The sequence below is a fragment of the Sitophilus oryzae genome, unplaced genomic scaffold (genome assembly GCF_002938485.1).
Source record: "Sitophilus oryzae breed Bouriz unplaced genomic scaffold, Soryzae_2.0 scaffold_1009_pilon_pilon, whole genome shotgun sequence".
In the NCBI taxonomy this organism is placed as follows: Eukaryota; Metazoa; Arthropoda; class Insecta; order Coleoptera; family Curculionidae; genus Sitophilus; species Sitophilus oryzae.
Window position 1 is genome coordinate 438793 of NW_022145626.1, and position 21312 is coordinate 460104.

The window sequence follows — 21312 nt, forward strand, 5'->3', positions numbered from 1 at the left end:
ATTTTCACTTCATTGTTCTGTTCAGTGAGACAGTTCAGTGCTGTTTTTGTTTTTATAATGCAATTAAAATGGGACGTAAGAAAGGCACATAATAAAAGCAAATTTAAATATACATCGACATATTACCGATACTTTATCCACTCCTTCGTTTATTTAGAATATAGAGGGCGGGACAAGCAAATTTTGCTTTGACGTTTGACAATTGATGGCCATGTCTAGACTTAGACTCTAGGATGACTAAATTAGGCAATCTTGCGACTAGTATACTACCTGTTAAGGCTGAACTGCGACTTTATTAGTCCAGTATGCGACTACTCGAACTACACCATCTTAATCTCCAAAACAACAAAGTGAAAGCCGCCATGTTGTTGAATAAGAAAATGTTTTGTTCCTAAAAAAGCATTTCCTTTACTGCCATCTGGCATATGTCTCTAACTGGCACGAGGTTGTGCCGACGTTGCGCCCCGACGTTTGATCAGGCGACAATGTTGTCCCGACGTCCAAATGCTGCTTGGGTTACGATACATATAGCAAAGTAAGTAGTTTTAATTTCAGGACATTTCTTTTATTTTTAATAATTTTATTAAAAAAAGGCGCCTAAAAAACATTGATTTTTTATTTATTTATTAATATCTCTGAAACTATCAAAGCATATTTACATACCTAATAATTAATATCTAGGATTATGTGAAGTGATCAGAAAGGAAGCCAAAAATGGAATATGATACACGGTGATCGATTTAAAAAAAATCATCCCGATCCACTCACCTTCTTGAGCCTCCCTGTATAAGATAAAATATATTCCTGAAATACATTCTCGTACTTAATCTAGGTTTACACTTAAACATTTTTTTATTATTATCTATAGGAGCTACTAGATGCCCAATGCACTGTTGTAGATTGCAAAAAAACACTTATTTAGGCTAAACATAAAAAGGTTTTTTAGATGGCATTCATAGTCAGTTACAAAAAATCTTATTTGCAACACGTTTTGAAACATCTACTTTGTGTAACTATTTGAAAAAAAAATGCGCAAAACTTTATTCGTTGTCCAAAATAGTCTGTTTCCCAATCTGTTGTATAAATAACTTGTTTGCTGTATATGAAATGTTTTAATTTTCATTTTAGGGTGTCTACGTTGTATCTTTTGTATCTTGACGGTAATAATGATATTTACTATATAATGTTACGTGAGTGTTTGACATTTGACTCAAAGACATGGATAGAATAATCATGTCAGTTTAATTTGGTAATATTTTATTTTCCATAACTAAAATTGTAGATACTTCGTAGGCCTACTCTACACGTTAGCCAATGCATGTGCCAATATGTGTGCCATGTGCCGAATTGCTTGGGCCAACGTGTAGAGGGGACTATTGGTCGTGTTGCGGCACTGGCTGAGTTGGTCCAAGCATTGGCTGAGTTGGGCCAAGCACTGGCGATCAGTCCTTCTGTTGTAGTTTTTTTCAAACACATCAAGGATGGCCCCTCTACGCGTTGGCCAATATGTTGACCAGTGTGTTGGCCCAACCTGTAGAGGAGACTACATATATTTTAATAAAGTTATATATGAAAATCATTCGTCATGGGAAATTTACCTAAGATTTCTTACGTTGAGGTTAGCGTTGCAACACATAGTATAAAATATTATATTTTAGTAAACTTATATGACACAAAACCATAAATTCCTATTTTTTGAAAATAATTTCGTTTGTCTTACCCATTTCCGAATACAGCTTAATCGCCTTCATATAATTTTCTATAGCTTTCGACAAATCGCATTTTTTGAAACAATTGCCCGCTTCCGAGTAATTTATAGCTGCCTCGAGGTAATCTTCTACTTTGCAATTTAATTCCGCCGCATCCACAAATACTATGCCGGCCTGAACCCAATTCTTGGCCATTTTGAATAAATTCCCTGCTCTGGTGTAATATTCTATGGCTTCTTCTGGCTTTCGGTGTATGAAAATACAAAATTAATAGTTGAATTACATGAAATTCGAATCATTTTTATTTTAATAGTAGTGGAAACTGTTTGTACAGGGTGTCCCATTTTCGTATGTTTTGCAGGGTTTCTCGTTTATGAGTAGATAAAAATGCGGTTTTCACGTCGCTGCTGTGCTACTTTTTTATGATTTGAAGACTACTGCTATACACTGATTTGTCCTAGCCCTGTTACTGCCTGAAATACGGGGAGAAATTGAAAATGTTGCATTTTTTAGACCATAAAGAATTATAGTATGTTCATTGTTGTGACATCAAAAAAATACAGACAATACAGCAAAATGATTAACACTTTTAGTCAATCCGACATTGGTATCAGGAACATGTAGAAGCTCCTCATCAACGATATGAGGGAGTTGATGCTATAGTAGTTACCAGATTTTATTGCGAAATTCCGGGAGGGCAAAAAAAGAGGGAGCAAAAAACCGGGACGCTCTTGATGCCGCAGGTAAATATACAAAATTACCAAAATTACATAAATGCAGGTAAATAATTAGATATAAACTTATATCGTTTATCTATGATATATTAAGCAAAAGTATATACACTATTTAAAATGAAATTAGTGTCTATGGATAGTATTAATTATGTACAGTTAGTACTGTTACAAATATAAATGGGATTGTCTTCAAACGACAAATAACATAATATTACGAAAATTTTTATTTCAGAGTACGCTAAGTTAGTGTGACAAAAGTAAAGCAACTTTTAAGAGGAATTGAAGAAAAAAAGAATATTTTATTTCATTTAAGAACAGAAAAAAAAAGACACAACACTACAGAACTATAACAATATAAAAACATATTCTTAATAATTAATAGGATATCTATTGTTAGCTATAACGTTTTGGCAATGACGCGATATTGATGAATTTGAATTTTGGACAACAGTAATCGTCATATTTGACCAAACTTCCTTAATTTTGTCAGTTAAAGCATGTTTATTTAAGAACCTTGTAACGCGAATACGATTCTACCTCTTCGCACAGGTTTTCGATGGGCTTAAGGTTATGTTTCAGTGGCCAGCACAATGAACCTGAACATTATTTTCCAGAAACTTCGCCTGAACAAAACGTGAATGTTTTGGGTCATTGTCTTGTTGGAACAAACATCATAGAGGCATCTCCCACTCAGCATATGGCAACATCACGTTTTGGAGAATGTCCCTGTACACCAATCGATCCATAGTGCCGTCTATGAAGTGTAATGGACCTACCTCACATCATAAAAAACAACCCCATAAAAACACACTACCTGGTCCATGCTTTATTGTTGCCGTAACATATTTTGGACGAAACTTTATATTAACAGGGCATCTTAAACACTTTATTCCGTCAGATTAAAAATTTTGTAACGCGTTTCGTCACTAAACAATACTTTTTCCAATCTTGAACTGCCTAATTCAAGTGTCGTCGTGCAAATTCTAGTCTGGCACGGCGATTTCTTTCTGAGACCAATGGTTTCTTCGCTGGACGTCTGCTTATAAAGTTTTGCTTCAACTAATCGTCGTTAAACAATCCTCGAACTAACTTGTAGTTCAGAAATTTCAGCAATTATCCTTGGTTCTGACAACCACGGGTGGCACGGATTATTTTGAGAAATTCTTTTGATTCTCCTATCCACCTAAAATGTAGTTTTCCTTGACCTCCCTGATTTTGTCATTTTTTCAACATGTCCTCTTGCATTAAACCGTGACATTATTATCGTCACGCTCTATTTTGGCAAGTCAAACTGCTTTAGAATTTTAGAATTTAGAATGAGTGGGAGGGGGGTTAATCACTTCGACCTTACAGATCCATTGTGTCCCCCTTTCTTGAATCATAACTCATCATACAGTCCCAGGGCTTTGACAAAAGCCAGTATCTGGGACGGTTTTATAGAGGGTAGTTCTCCATCTCCAATATCAGTCGTACCAAAATTCATGGCACGAATGGTTGTCGTCTCGGCGCACTCAGTGATGAGGTGTACTGGTGTTTCACCATCTTCCCCACAGAATCTGCATTCGCCGTTTCTTCTTAGTTTCAATCTACTGAGGTGTTCATTGAGGAGACAGTGTCCTGTTAAAAACCCCGTGATAATCCGAAGATTGTTCTTACTCAGACCCAGGAAGATCTGTGATTTTTCTTGATCATAAGCCCTCAGAAACTTCTTCGAGTGTCCTAGACCATTGCAAGATTTCCATTCCAGGTTGCGGATGGAATCTTCCAAGTTCTTGAGTTCCGCCTTGAGTTGGTTACCACAAGTCAAACTGCTTAGATTTATCGAATGAATTATGAAGTGCATAATTTCATAAACGATTTTTTTTCTTTCTGCAAGAGTTCCAAGTTCATCCAGGCAATTCCAGAATCTTGCTAAATATTTTTGGTATCATAAGCATCCTTAGTGCCGCTTGACTCTCTGAGCATATATTTCAAAGTTGGGTTGCTGAGTTTACCAAATTATCCAAACTCCTGGAGAAACCGGATTTAGTTCTTATTCTTGCGGTGGTGTGCCTGATGTCTTCAGGCATTGGCGATCTCCATGACTATTTCGTTGAAGAGTTCTCTCTTCTGCTGCATGGAACAGCCTCCCAACCCCCAGACCGGTCCAGTTCCGTATATTTCTCAGCCATGACAGTTTCTTTCGACCTACCCATCTTCTACCTCCGACTTTTCCTTGAATTATCAAACGAGGAATATATTATTTGGTACCACGCATTATGTGTCCCAAGTAGTTAACTTTTCTGATCTTGATGGCAGTTAAGAGTTCCAGATCTTTATTTAGCTGTCCAAGAACTTCTTCGTTGCTTGTATGTTCGGTCCAAGAAATCTTAAGGATTCTCCGGCCGCACCACATTTCAAAGGCTTCTATTTTATTTATATTCTCGACCTTTATCGTTCATGTCTCGCATCCGTAAAGAGGAGTGGACCAGTGGACCATATGTAACAACGCAACGTTTTTGACTGTTCTATGTGCCAGTTCAATGTTTGCCTTTACATCTTTGTCACATGTATTTTCACTATTTAGCCAGCTTCCTAAATATCTAAAATGTGGTACTTGTTCAATATTGTGTCCGCTGATTTTCTCCGGATGTAGTTAAGTTACTGAAAATTGAATTCACGTCATTTGATGCAACAATCAAGAGCTGTAGGTACTTCTACTCTACCTGATATCATAATCCATAATACGGTTTATGTTTTTGTTTAAATCGCAAGTTATAAAATAACTGAATAATTCTTTTAAAATTAAAATTTAAATCATTTTAAAAGTAACATTTTAAAGCTGAGCCATCCTATACATATATCCATCCGTTTTAAGGTGGATATATTATAAAAGATAAATAGAACAAAGCCTTATCCAGGGAAGCGTTCCAGATGGGGAAAAAAGAGAACAGAATCAATTCCATCGTCATTCCTGGACGTATCCTACCTATACCTGTCGAACCCCCATACAAACGTACACATACATACACAGTATTATCTACACCTTATTGCCTACTCATTTCCACTCGCCGAGTAAATCGATATTAAATTGAGATGCCAAATATAGTCCCGGTGGCCGGACAGGTAGCCGCGGTGCGGGACGTTATGCACGCTCGCTCTTCAGTTACTTAAATGTTAATGGTAACGCTAGGTGCAATAATAAGCCAAGAGCGAACCAATTAGTGTTAGTGTAACAAGTAGTTGAAATTAAAACTAGTTAATCAGTTTTTGTTGTGTGATCTGATAAGTTTAGAAGTTAGTTTTTTGAGTTAGATCGCTGATAGTAAATTAAGTGCGGGAATTTTAAATTTTGTCGTTTGTTGAGTATTTAGTTTTAATTTTTATTGCTTATTAGGCTTGGTGCATTCTCGGCTGGTGCTGCCACCATCGGAGAATATCGTCAACAATTACTACTTACAAATACACGGGTTTAGATAGCGAGAATACGAAAACAAATTATTTAATAATTATTCTAAAAGTGTTAAAGTGGAAGTATAATTTGTGAAAATTCTAAAAATAAAAATAAAAAAGTAAATATTTTGATATCTTCAGAAGGTCTAACTTGTATTGTAATTTATAATTCCAGTTAAAAAAAAACTTTTTAAATTAGGTAGCAAAACTGGTGATTTAAACTATGCATAGGTTAGTGGGGCATAATTGGGCGGTTATAACGAAATTTTTTAAAGGTACATAGTTATAATTTTAGATGTTCATAAAACACTAGTTGATTAAAAAAAGTATACCATTAATATTGCCAATTATATTTTATCCTCTCATATTACCTATATGACTATTTAATTTTTTGACTATGTAACGAGCATGTCGTCGAACTGCTTGAATCCATTTTTGCTTTTGATCAAATCGGTGTGAGAAACTATGAAGCTATAAAATATTGTTTCGGGAGAGTTGAATATCCGGGAAAGTTGAGTTATTGAATGTTGTTGCACCCAATAACGCCTTAATTACGCTCTCCTTTACGCGCTAACATTTTTTCGGCGATTTTATCAACATTTGAAATTGTCACAACACAACACGAATAGTTCTGATTTTCGCTCATTTTTTACTACCCGAAACAGCGGTACATCACACAAACCTCGTTCCTGAGTGTTTTATAGTCTCAATAATTGCACTAGCAAAAAAAACTAAAATGCTTAAATAATATGACAAAATCACGATTTCAATATTATTATAATGCAATCAACATGACGACGGCTACTGATAATTTCAGATTTTTGCCGTTGAAGCGCTGCGGTCGGAATTAGTTGAAATCGACTGAAATGCACCAAGCCTATAACGTAAATATACATATTTCTTTTACATTTATATTTTTTTTTCTATACGTATCTACCACGAATATATTTAAATACCGTATGATCGAATAAAAACGGCGTCCAGTTGGCTTGGAAATGACGATCGATGGCATTTCCTATATAAATTTACATATAAAATGACAGCGATCTTCATTTCATAGCCATCGCTGACGCCGTTTTTATTCGATCATACGGTATATATTTGTATGTATGATTATAATAGATTTTAAAAGGAACAGTGCTGCTTTCAACTTCACTTTCAACTTTTAAATTCTTCTAAATTTTATCAAAATTCTTTTTATTAACAGAAAAAAAAACAAAAATATCAACAAAACATATTAAGACGGCTAAAAATTGTTTTCATTTAAAGAAAAAAAGTCACAGTTTTGACTCACTCTGTATATAGTGGGATATAGGAGTATTTAAGTACGATTAGGTACTTTTACAAGGGACATTGTTATACAGCAATTTCAGTTAAAAAGCGTGAACAAATTGCGATTTTATAATTTTGGATTAGCTTTAAATGTGCAGTTTTTAAAGAGACTAAATAATGCGAAGAAAAAAACATACGGTATAGGGATTATATTTTTTTAAAACTACTGTAGCAACTTCAGCAAATAAAAGTGTAGCCGTTATATAGAGTATAGCGAAGTAGATATTTAAAAATCTACATGATTAGGGTGAAAGTTATAATATACACTGATGCAAAAAATGCAACGGAAAAGTGTTATATTTTTAGTCCTATTCATGATTTCTTTAACAAACTGTATATAAATATATCAACTCTAATTTGTAAACTCATTTTATTTATAAAATTTTGTATTTGGCGTATTATACAGGGTTAATCGAAGTGTTGGTTTGGTTTAGTTTTTTTACCCCAACTTTAAAAAACTCTGTGCAATATGTGCAATAATTTCGTAAGCAGATTTTCCTAAAACTATTTTTTGGTCAGAACCGAACCATGTCTTCTGATCATTTTGTTTTTTAGATCATGTCAATACATGCCTTGGTTAATTTTTAAGAGCAAAATGAACTTGCCACATACACTTTGAAATGTTTTCAATTATCAATTATTTTTGATGTTATTTTTCAATATGACCCGGTGGCTTTGGTTATTAGTTTAAGGCGGTTCGACATATCTAAACCTTATAGAACACATTTGGAAAATGTTTGGCAAGAGGGTTAGAGGTCGCGAAGCGGTACCAGCATCATTAGATGAACTTCGCTTGGTTCCTATAATAAAAAATAAACCCAAAAAAGCACCAACTCAAAATGTTCAAAAGAATAGTCAAAATTGATAAAAAAAGCGGTTTGAATGACTTCTTTCTTTGTTTTTTTTTTGTATTCAAATGTAATAATACACTGACCGTCGCGAAAAAAGGGCACCTTAAAATGTTGATGTATTTTAATGTTTTAGCAGTATATATTGTGTCCTAGTTCACCGATTTTTATGATCTTTTAAGCAATTTGTAACTAAATTAGGTGACTTTTTATTATCTCTTTCTAAATTAAAATGCGAGTTCCCATCTGTCAATTATACGAGGGAAAACAAAATGTTGATATTTTGGTGAAAGTTTGGAACACTTTGTGGCAAAAAATAAAAACACTAAATCACCACAATACACCAAAACACTTTTACTTTTACAATGGACACGCGTTTCGCTAACCATGTTAGCATCATCAGCAGATGATTATAAACTAAAGTACAATCTGCAAGTTGAGCGTTTATATACTCGCCCAGTAGGCACCGAGTGGGCGTGGCAAAATCTAGCCAACCATAGACTTAAAATAAAATATAGACTGAGCATCTCATTCATAAATAGCTGGAACATGCGGTCAGACACTGTCTTGTTATTGTTGTGTTATTGTTTTAGGTTATAACGAGTGCGACACGAGCGATAGATAGGCTGTCTCTGTCGTAACGGTCGTTCCCTGACGACTCTGCCGAGAAACACAACACTGTCTTTCGTTTCTCAAGTACACCTGAACTCTCCGTATCATAGCCGGGTAATTTTTTTATTTTAATGAAGCTATAAGTAAATTAAAAATATATCGTATTTAAACGTTTTTATATTTTATTAAGATTTAGGACAGGTTTTTTACATAAAAGTTTAGAAAAAACGTCTTAGAGTCCGAAAAGGATAAACATAATAAAATACACGTTATAGAAGAAATTTTATAATCGAAATTACGTAATTTTTGAAATTAATAATAAATTATTAATTTTAGTCAAACATTTACAACCCCTAATATTAATCAAAACCGGATCTATTCCACAGATATAATAGAATCGGCGACAGGGAGAGAAAAAAAAATGATTGTTGTAATTTTTTTTCTGGTTAAGTGATGTCTTATTATGTAAATTAGAGAAAACATAAATCTGTTCCATTAAAGCAAGGAAGGTGATAGGAAGTGGATAAAATAAAAACTACATTTATTTAACTCGGTACTGTCTTTATTATACCGGGTGCGTCTCAAAAGTGGCTCATCCCCATAATTTTTTTATATTTTCAAATAAAAAAACAAGATTTAGTATGTTAGTATATGAAATAAATTAGGATTGATTGACGCATTCAATTGTTTTTGGTCACTTCCTGTGTCACCGGAAATGACTATAACTTTTAATTTTTAAACGGCACCCTCGGTATATTTCTACTTTATTCGATAGAAAATGACACTCTGAATAGAATGAAATATCATATGTCAACTTTTGACATTTTCGCATATGGTTTAATTGTAATTGTAACACGCGGTTCATAACGACAATTTGACTCGAAATACCAAGTGTGTGGTATCAATATATTCATAAAAAAATGCTTTTTCCAAATATGCTAATGAGTCACCCTTGTTCCATTTGAAAAAATTGATATATGTATGATTAAAAATACGATTTGTACATCTTTTAACCGGCCTAGACAAGACACGAAACCTATTAGACGATCAAAACTATTTTTCCAAGGCTCCTTGATTAAAACTTAGTGGATTGAAAAAAACTGGATTGAAATTTAAAATAGGATATGTTTTTAAGCGAGTTGACATATGATATGTCATTCTATTCAGAGTGTCATTTTTTATCGAATAAAGTAGCAATATACCGAGGGTGCCTTTAAAAATCAAAAGATATAATCATTTCGGTGAAACAGGAAGAGACCAAAAACAATTGAATACGTCAATAAATCCTAATTTATGTCATATACCTACTAACATACAAATCTGTTTTTTATCTGAAAAAATAAAAAAAGTTATAGGGTTGAGCCACTTTTGAGACGACCCGGTATATTAAAAAATATTGTTTCATAATGTAATATCATTTTAAAATTCTTGTACGTTATTTTAGATTCTGAAGATAATTTTAGAATAAACCGGAATATATTTTTAATAAAAACATTATTAATTATTAACAGGGTTATAATTATGATTTTGTTACAATGTAAGTAAGTAAATAATGTAATGTAAAAGAAAAAATTCAGATTTTACATTTTACTAAAATATTATCTAAATAAGCGCCTTTCTACAACAACGCCACTGACTGCCAATGGGTAAATTGAGAGTTGCCTACCGGTCCAAAGTCGTTTCAAGACTTAAATGGATTATTTAAGTCAAATTTCTTGCAAATTTGGCACTGGCGAACCATATTTTATAGTTCCTGAACAGAAAAAGTCAATAAAATAAACACTTAAGGACTACAAGCTAAGAGAATGCGTTAATACAGCCGGGGAGATAGCGGCAACAAAGCTTTACCGCACACGTGCGACACGTACTACAAGGTAATAAATGAATGAATAGGCTCCCTCGCCTCTAATCGGTGTTGTCATATTGTAAAGAACTTATCCTTATTAAACAGTATCCGACTTATAATTTAGTAGTATAAGGACTATTTAATACATCTATGGAATATTAAAACCTACTTTATTAAACTATAGTATTACTATCTCAATATATGTGTATAACAAGAAAAAAAATATTGATAATATTAAGGACGTGACAACATAGGCTGGATGAGGAAGGCTCGGTCGACTGTACCCAGAAGTAAACATGTGTACAAAAAAGGTTGTTTGTCCGCGTTGAGATGTAAATAGTGTAGTCTATATTTTATTTTAAGTCTATGTAGCCAACCGAGTCAGAACCCACTGAGCGTAACAGTTAGATTTCCGCCAGTAGAGTAGTAGGAACAAAGAACTTGAAGGAATTGGACCGTTCTCTCTGTTCATACTATCTTTAGATTTATTAATTCTGATGCTTTCATATGCATCTAATTGCCTGTAATTTGAGACTTGTTTAATTAATTTTAAATTATTAAGATCTATACAATGTTCTTTGTCAACAATATATTCGGCAACGCAAGATTTATCCGGTCTACCATATCTTATCTGAGCTAAATGTTCTTTAAATCTAGTTAATATTGATCTTCTAGTTTGCCCATTACACACATATTTCTGATTACAATCTTTACAAGAAATTTCATAAATACCCGACCTTTCCAGTGGAGGTGTTTTATCCTTTGGATTACCTAATAGTTGTTGTAATTTATTATTAGCACTATACACAAGTTTTGTATATTGACATTCTTAAAAATTCCTTTTAGACCACGGGATAACTCTCTATCAAACGGTATCGAAAAATATTTAGACGTATCTTTCTCCACTTGAAAAGTCGAATTTTTAGAAATCATTAACCTATACCTACGTTTTCTAATTAATTTATCAACTAGTGAAGGAGAATATCCATTACACTCAGCTACATTCCTAATGTAATCTCTTTCTATTTCATATCTTTCGTTGGAAAGTGGGAAACTAGGTAATCTATGAACTAAGAAATTTAAACTAGCCATTTTATGTTCAACACTATGATGTGATTCATTAGGAATATATCTGCGTGTGGTCGTATTTTTCCTATAGATACCAAATTCCAGGCAATTATTAGCATTTCTAATAACTAATACATCTAGAAATGGTAATCTGTCGTTCTCAATTGCATGCGTAAATTTAATGGAAAACGATTATTTAACTTAGAAATAAAATTATCTATGGTGTCTGAATGTGTGTCAAAAACAGCAAAAATATCATCCACATACCTAAACCATACTCTTGGAAAATACTGAAACTGATTCTTAGCCTCCACTTCAAACCTGCTCATGAATAAATTAGCCAAAAATGGAGACAATGGATTACCCATTGCTGTACCTTCCCGCTGTTCAAAAAAGTTGTTATTAAATTGAAAACAATTTTGTTTCATACAAAACGATGTAAGCTCGATATATTAGTCACAGTTTTGTTGTCGAGACCATTTGCGTTCAGTAATTCCTTCAAGTAGCCTAAAGTATGTGGAATTGGAACACTTGGGAACAACGAAGATACATCAAAGGAGACGCGCGTCCAGTGTAAAAGTAAACGTGTTTTGGTGTATTGTGGTGATTTAGTGTTTTTATTTTGCTGTGTAACACCAAAGCAAAAAAAACTTCAAACCCTCAACTGTAACACCTTGTGGAATATTATAACAAAGCAAGGAATTTAAAAATCCTTTTATCATCTAGATGCATCCCTCATTTCCGGATAGTTTATTGTTTGGTTCATCTTAATAGCTTTATTTTTTTTGGAGATATTCACCTTTGAACTAACACTTTTTCGTAATTTTTACATTAAAACCATGCCTTTGCTTTTGGCCCCAGTCAACAGACCTATGAAATAGTGTTTATAATTTATGTAATGTCACTCTTATTGAAAAATCATATTATTATTGTCCCTTGGCTGTTGGGCAGCTACTCTATCAGAGATGGTTTTAAGTCCAGAAGTTGTATCCGCTATAGTTACTTTAATTGAAGATGATCAAAAGATCATCTGTTAGAGATCAAAATTATGTCTCTAACAGATTTAGGTATGCGCAAAGTACAGTGTAGTCGCTTCCTCGGGACAAGTTCATATGCTAGATGTCCAGATACCTTCAGAAGAGAACTTCGAATCGAGACGATCGATTTATTGCAAGTTTATCGCTAAGAAATTCCGTTTACCAGCTTTTCAAATTTGTAATGAGTTGCCCCTAAGGAATGTCCATGCATGTAAGTGAACGGACTGCAAGAAGAAGATTAAACAAAGCAAATCTTATGTCAATACCAAATCAAACTTAACTATGACCAAAAGCATGATTTTGATATGAAAATTACGAAAAAATGTTAGTGTCCTCTTGAAAAGCGAATATCTTCAAGAAAATTAAAGCTATGGAGATGAACCAAAAAACAAACTATCGAGAAAGGACAAAATAATTTTAAATTCCTCACTGTCTTACCATATTCCACAGGGTGTTTTAAACTTTTACGAAAATATCAACATTGTGTTTTCCTCGTATAATTGACAGATGGAAACTTTCATTATTCTTCTTCTTTCTTCTCAAACTCTCCTTTTCAGGAGAGAGTTGCGTTGCCTAGGCTGCCAGGACCATTCTGGCAAAGTACTTTTTATATTAGGGTGGTAACGTCCTCTCGGCTGACGTCGATTCCGAATTTTCTAGATTTATGGATACCTTGTCTAATCTGGCGTACAAGGCGTTTCCTCTTAGGCCTATCAAAAGTAAACAAGATATACCCTGGTCTACTACAGGCTTGCGTATATCTGCAAAGAACATGCGCTCATTATCTCACCTTAAGAAATTCACGGACAGCGTCTTCTTTCATAATTACGTGAAACTTTATAGAAAGGTTTATCGTAAGACTATAAAAGCTGCCAAGGACATTTATTATAATGCGAGGCTAGCTAAAGCCGGTAATGTCGCTAAGGAGACTTGGACTATTGTAAATGACTTAAGGAATAAGACTTCTTCGTCTGGCACAGTCTTTAATTCACCTGAAGATTTAAACACTTACTTTGTTAATGTGGCTAAAAATTTAGTGAACACCATAACTCTTTCCCACGATTCACTTTTATATCTCCCTAAAGCAAATGAGAATTTACACAGTTTCTTCTTCACGCCCGTAGCATTAGATGAGCTCCGTAGTACAATTAATAGTATTAAAAACAAATCCTCACCTGTGACTGATGGGCTTACTCTCAAAATGTTCTCTGAACTTCCTGAATGCACATTAAACCATCTTACTACTTTAATTAACGAGTCATTCCAAAAAGGAGCTTTTCCAAACTGCCTTAAGACAGCAATAATTATTCCTCTGTATAAAGGAGGTGATAAAGATGAAGCTTCGAACTATCGCCCAATTGCACTCCTGCCCACATTATCTAAGATCATTGAAAGATTGGTTAAAAAAAGGTTTCTATCTGTTCTCCTTAAATATAAAATACTTACTACCCATCTATTTGGATTTCTAAGTAGCAGTTGCACAAATGATGCTATGTTCGAACTTTTTAATAATGTATACTCTAGCCTGAATAACCATCACTCTACAGCTACAATTTTCTGTGATTTCTCTAAGGCTTTCGATTGTGTAAGTCATAATATCTTAATTAACAAATTGCAATACTATGGTTTCAGGGGTGTGCCGCTCGAATGGTTTGGTTTGTAAGCCTATAGAATGTGGTGTCCCTCAGGGTTCATTACTTAACCCTATTTTGTTTCTGGTGTTTATCAACGACATTGCAAATCTAGACATTAGCGGTAAAATCTGCCTCTTTGCGGACGATACTAGTTTCACTTGAACCGGCCCAGATGTTGCGGCCTATATGATACTATATCCAGTGACTTACGCACCATTAAGTCTTGGTGCGATTCTAATCTCCTATGCCTCAACCTATCATAAACTAAAGTTTTGTCATATAAAAGTACTATACAACCTTTTGTACTTAATAACACCACTATTGACGTCGTGGACTCTGTGAAATTCTTAGGACTTGTTGTAGACAACTCGTTAAAATGGGACTTTCACATCGAAGCTCTATCAAAGAAACTTAGCGCTTTCTGTTTTGCGCTAAGATCAGTTTCTAAGGAACTTAACTTCTCAACCTCTAGAATAGCCTATTATGCCCTTTTTGAGTCACATCTTCGTTATGCCCTTTCATTCTGGGGTACTTGCTGCGCAACAAAATTTGATCGTCTTTTCAGACTTCAAAAGAGAGCAGTTCGATATTTATTGGGACTGAACAGTAGAACTCACTGCCAAAATTTCTTTAAAAATTTGAAAATACTGACTCTTCCTTCTTTATTCATTTTTGAATCCGTTTGCTTAACCCGCAAGCACATATCTGCTATTCCCGAAGGGCTATTTCATAACTATCCACTTAGGAATGCAGAGCACGATCTTTATCTGCCAACCCCGAGCTCAGAACTAGTTAAAGGTTCAATACTGTACAATGCCAAAAAAATGTACAATCATCTGCCTTTGAATATCAAGTCGCTTTCATTCTTTCCCGCATTGCATTTCGCAAAGCTCTAAAATCATACCTACTGGAGAGAGCTATATGCGGTAAACGACTTTTTTGTTGATGTTTAATTATGAACAATTTTGAATTTTAAAATTTTGATCATCTCACACACTGGTCAAAGGTCAAGTATTTAATATTTTATAACTCTAAAATTATATCTATTTACTGCGTACTGTTCTAAAATTGTCCATGTATATTCTTTTTGTAATTTTAAAGCCTTAATTTTTTTTTGAATTATATTATTTGTATTGTGTATTTTTTGTTGTTTGTATTTTTTTGTGATTTTGTTGTTTGTGGGTGCTTTGTCGATGAAGCTGTTTTGGCTTTTTGTACAATAAAGCGCTGTTTGTTTTTGTTGTTGTTGAACTTTCACTGATTTATCTTTCTTAACGACTAACAATTATTGAGGCTATTAAACAGGTTGCTTTAAGCTTGAGAAAGAAATACTAAAAAGTCAAATAATTAAGATACATTTTTAATTTCAGTATTCCACTAAACACACTAATGGAATAGTTATTTAAACGCTTCATAAGAATGGATGAAACTCCTAACTGAACATTATTGTGGATAAAAATATAAAAGCAAGATTGTGGATAAGAATATAAATTTTGACAAATAAAAAAAAATCAATCCAATAAACCAATTAAGAAATTTAAGGCCCAAAACACTTGTACGTAGATCGATTTCTTTAAATCTATTTAATAGCCTTATAACTCTGAGGCTTATGCCCATTTTTATCCGGGATTAGCTTGTTCTCCTGTCACTCGTATATCTCTCTACATGTTCAAAATTTGCCGAAGCCAACTCGACGATCACCTTGTAAGGTAGGGGACATATATTCTGGTTAATCAATATTAAATTGAGATACCGTACATAGCAAACGTAAACCATTCGATCAGCGGTACACGGTACATTATTAAGTCGCGTGCTTTACTTAAATGAACCTAAAACTAGCTGGGTACAACATCGAGTCTGATGGATGATGCACGTACGGCGGACATTAGCGAGCGTCCATCCGTCCAGTCTTTGAAATATACGGCTTGAGAAAGTTGCGATGAGTTAGTAGCGAGTGGTGTGTGTGACAGTATTTTTTTTAGATAGGGGGGATAGTATATAGTTTTTATGTGAACTTTATTGTAGTGAATAGTGAAACAAATTTAAAAGCGCAGAAAAAGTTCTTGCATAGCCTTTTCATTATTATTAATTTTATCTAAATAGTGGCTATATACGTTGTCGTATATGCAGTGTAAGTTTAAAATAAGTGCAAATATTTTTAGGGGCGGTGTCTGGTATACAGGGTGTCCCAATGTTCCCTGTACATTAAACTACCATGGATCTACCACGAATCAAAATAAGTTCATCTTCATGCTTCTTGAAAAGCTTAAAAAAATTAATAATTTTTAAATTAATTAACGTTGGGGTTTATTTTTGATTGATGCCCTCTAACGGACAAACGAAGCACTTTTGTATAAAGATAAATTATGTACAATTAACTTATTTTGATCCCAAAAATACGTAGTTGTTCTATGTTCACGGAATATTAAAACTCCCTTTATATTTTAGAGGTCTGCCTTGGAAAAAATAAATTCTCCAAAGAATTTTTTCCAAAAACTAGGCGATGGTAGCAAGATACAAAATGTGTAGTAAATACTAGAGGGACCATTTTACGAAAAGAAACTCTGTCGTAGGTGGAGTTGGAAAATATTTATAAATAAAAATAAATAAATAAATAAATGCCTTTATTGTCAAAAAATTTTTCAATTTGTGGACAAAGGTAAACTAACAAACAAAGTAAAAAATAACAAGGTACACAAACAAACAAACAAAAGATAATACAAAACATTATACAAATAATATTGTCAGTCTTATTGTTAAAATAAACATATATAAATGTTTACAATGTCAAAGAACAAAAAAAATAAAATAATATTCAAAAATATTTAGCCAGTTTATAGCAAAATATCAATGACCTCTAAATAAATTAATTTCGATGTCATTAGTAAATATAGCAATAGCAAACATTAGACCAGTGTTTTCAAGATCAAATTCGATTTTCAATTCAAATATAATTCATTTACGGCGTAGAAAGCCTTGTCTAGTAAATAAGAGTTCAATGCTTTGCGAAATGAAAAAAATGATGTTATGGATTTGATTTCAAATGGCAGGTGATTGTGCATTTTTTTCGAGTTGTATAATATTGAACTTTTAACTAACTCTGAGCGTGGGGTAGGTAGATAAAGATCTTGCTCCGCGTTCCTGAGTGGATAAGTGTGAGATGGCCTTTCTTGAGAAGCTGATACATGTTTACGTATTAGGCAAACGGATTCAAATATAAATAAGGAAGGAAGAGTCAATATTTTTAATTCTCTAAAAAAGCCCCGGCAATGAGTTCTGCTGTTTAGTCCCAGTGAATATCGAACAGCTCTCTTCTGGAGCTTGAAAATGCGGTCAAATTGAGCCGCACAACACGTACCCCAGAATGGAAGGGCATACCTGAGGTGCGACTCAAAAAGTGCATAATAAACAGTTCTAGCCACTGACAAGTTAAGCTCCTTAGAAACAGACCTTAATGCAAAACAGGCAGAGCTCAATTTTTTCGACAAAGCTTCGATATGTATGTCCCATTTCAGAGAATTGTCCACAACAAGCCCTAAGAATTTTACGGATTTTACGACGTCAATGGTGGTGTTGTCAAGTACAAAAGGCTGCAACGAGTTTTTATACGACAAAGCCTTAGTTTTAGAAATGTTGAGACTCAGGAGGTTCGAATCGCACCAAGATTTAATGGTGATTAAGTCATTTGATATAATCCTATGAAGTGCCGCGATGTCCTTGTTGCTCCAAGTGAAGCTAGTGTCGTCCGCAAAAAGACATATTTTGCCACTGATGTTTATGTTAGCAATGTCGTTAATAAAAAGAAGAAACAAAACAGGGCCTAGTACTGAGCCTTGTGGTACTCCACATTCTATTGGCTTTCTAGAAGACAACGTGGTATCCACCCTCACAAGTTGACTTCTGTTGCTCAGATACGACTTAAACTATCCGAGAGATGATCCCCTGAACCCATAGTGCTGCAGTTTATTAATTAAGATCTTATGATTAACAATCGAACGCCTTAGAAAAATCACAGAAAATTGTTGCTGTAGAATGATGGTTGTTTAGGCTGGAGTAAACTTTATTAAGGAGGGAAAACATAGCGTCATTTGTGGACTTGTTGCTTAGAAATCCAAATTGATATTCAGTAAGTATTTCGTACTTAAACAGAAAAGATACCAGCCTTCTTTTAACCAACCTTTCTATGATCTTAGATAGCGTTGGAAGGAGTGCAATTGGGCGATAGTTAGAAGCTTCATCTTTGTCTCCTCCTTTGTGCAGAGGAATGATTATTGCCGTCTTAAGACATTTTGGAAAAACACCATTTTGGAACGACATGTTTATTAAAGTTGTTAGGTGATTCAGAGTGCTTTCTGGCAGATTCGAAAACATTTTTAAAGTTAGCCCGTCGGTCCCAGAAGAGGATTTATTTTTGATGGTATTAATTGTACTCCGAAGCTCTTCAAGAACTACGGGCGAAAAAAAGAAACTGTGTAAGTTTACATTATCATTAGAGAGATAAGAAAGTGGATCATGAGGAGGACATATGGTATTAGTTAAGTTTTTCGCTACATTTACAAAGTAATCGTTAAGGTTCTCAGGCGAGGTAGAGATATTGCTAGACGAAGAAAAGCTTTGTTTCTCAACTCATTCACAATAGACCATGTTTCCTTAGCAACATTACCAGAATTGACTATTCTCCTATTATAATAAAGGTCCTTAGCGGCTCTTATAGTCTTATGATAAATTTTTCTGTATAGTTTTACGTAATTGTGGAAGAAGAGACTGTTGAGAATTTTTTAAGTGAGATAATGAACGCATGTTTTTAGAAGATATGCGTAGACCTTTAGTGGTCCAAGGTTTATTATGCTTATTTTTATAGGCCTAAGAGGAAAGGATTTGAACGCTAGACTGGTTAATGTTTTTACGAAAATAGAAAATTCGGTGTCGACATCATAAGAGCTAGTATCCCAGTTGGTTGTTTTTACATAAGTGGCCGAACTTTTGAGCATTCTTTTCTGAAAAAATACGGCATAATTTACGAGGGGCATTTTTGATTTTGGACTTTATCGAAAATTCAGTTAAAACTGCTTCATGATCAGAGACCCGAGCTAAAGACGTTGCAGGCGATGGAGTTAGGATCAAAAGATGACACAACATAGTCTATAGTACTAGAACTGGTATTGATATTCTGGTAGGTGAGCCTACATGCATGACCATTCAAAAGAATCAAAAATGGACTGAAGAAACTCCTGAGCAGCACATACACTAAGAAAGTCAATATTAAGATCACCACACAAAATTAATTTGCTTTTCAAGGGCAGGGACTCAAGCAAGCTTAGTAGATTATGACAGAATAATTGCACGTCAGAGTCAGGTGTTCTATAAATACAAATAATGTAAAGGTCATAAGCATTATGGTGGACAATGGAAAATTCGAATACTTTTTTCAGATAACAAATCATTGTACCTAGTTACCTCGGAAAAGTCGTTGTTTAAAGACATTATCATAGTACCTCCATGAGAAAAATTTGTTCTATCAAATCTGGCTACAGTGGTATAATTTTTAATAAACACAGGCTCATCAAAATTCAACCAGTGCTCAGTTATGGCAATGATATCTGGAAATTCAAGTTCTTCTAGTAAAAGATATAATTCATCTGTTTTATGTCTTAAGGACTGAATATTAATAAGGAATAGACCAAGCTTGCTATCGCTTAATTCTTCAGAGGGTGCTTGATCCTCTATACTAAAATTTATGTAGGGGTTTTCTAAAGTTTGATGCCCTCTAGAGGACAAATGAAGTACTTTTGTATAGAGGTAAAATTGTGTCCAATGAACTTATTTTGATTCCGAATATACATACGTACTGCCACTACTCGCTGACGAGTATTTGACACGAATATACATAGTAGTTGTAGGTCCACGGAATATTGGGACACCCTTGAAAATTAAAACTAAGTTACTTCCGTTATACCTTCTTTTAAGATGTGAAAAATACCATTATAACATTAGATCAAATCAAGATATACAGGGTGTTTCAAAACAAATGCGAAAAACTTCAGGGGGTGATTCCTTGTTCAAAATAAAGGGTAGTTTGCTTCATAAACGTTGGGTCAAAAGTCAACCATTAGGGAGATATCGCGGTACAAAGATGGCGGAAAAATAATGTTCTTATTTTTTTATCTTGAAAACGAAGAGAGATAGACTAATGAAATTTTATGGAAGCATTACTGTTATGAAAACACACTTTCTGGTAATTTTTTCACTTTTTTAAAATGAGTGGAAGGGGTTGAAATAAACTACCCCTATCATTCTCGTTAACGAAATTTAAAGAAAAATCTTATCAAACACATGCAAAAAAACTAATTTGGATAATTTAGTTTGTTTAGAAACTTTTTTATCTCTTGTATTTTTTTTATAAAACTCACCGATTTGAAATTAAAAAATAAAATGTAAAGCATTACGTGTCAGGACTAAAAATATTTTTAGATTAAGAATCTAGTGATAATAATGATAATAATAATAATCTAGATAATAACGTATTGCAGTAGGGTAATGTCAAATAAAACAATATTAGAAACATCCTAAAAAGTGACAGCGGCCGACTAGATTTTTTCCTAAAAAAATTACAGCTGCCAACTAGATTCTTTATCTAAAAATGTTTTTTGTCCTGCCATGTAATGCTTTACATTTTATTTTTTAATTTTAAATCGGTGAGTTTTATCAAAAAAAGAGATAACACAAGAGATAAAAAAGTTTCTAAATAAACTAAACTATCAAAATTAATTTTTTTTGCATGTGTTTGATAAGATTTTACTTTAAATTTCATTAACAAGAATGATAGGGGTAGTTTATTTCAGCCCCTTCCACTCATTTTAAAAAAGTGAAAAAATTGCCAGAAAGTGTGTTTTCATAAGAGTAATGCTTCCGTAAAATTTCATTAGTCTATCTCTTTTCGTTTTCAAGATAAAAAATTATTATTTTTCCGCCATCTTTGTATCGCGATATCTCCCTAATGGTTGACTTTTGACCCAACGTTTATAAAGCAAACTACCCTTTATTTTGAACAAGGAATCAC

The 21312-nt window shown here is 33.8% G+C and overlaps 2 protein-coding genes across 3 annotated transcripts in view; one reads left to right on the forward strand and one right to left on the reverse strand.

The window, feature by feature from the left end:
* LOC115891904 (alpha-soluble NSF attachment protein-like) overlaps positions 1–21312 on the reverse strand; it is a 38547-nt gene that overhangs the window by 9030 nt on the left and 8205 nt on the right. The window contains exon 2 of the mRNA XM_030912507.1: positions 1721–1952. Coding sequence (XP_030768367.1) covers positions 1721–1952 — 232 coding nt within the window. The remainder of the gene's footprint in view (positions 1–1720; positions 1953–21312) is intronic.
* LOC115891884 (cAMP-dependent protein kinase catalytic subunit beta-like) overlaps positions 5582–21312 on the forward strand; it is a 43154-nt gene continuing 27423 nt past the window's right edge. The window contains exon 1 of one of the 2 annotated variants that reach the window (XM_030912490.1): positions 5582–5719. The gene's annotated coding sequence lies outside the window, so the exon portion shown is untranslated. Of the gene's footprint in view, positions 5720–16368; positions 16384–21312 lie in introns of those variants that run through there. The other variant, XM_030912497.1, reaches the window with a different exon arrangement.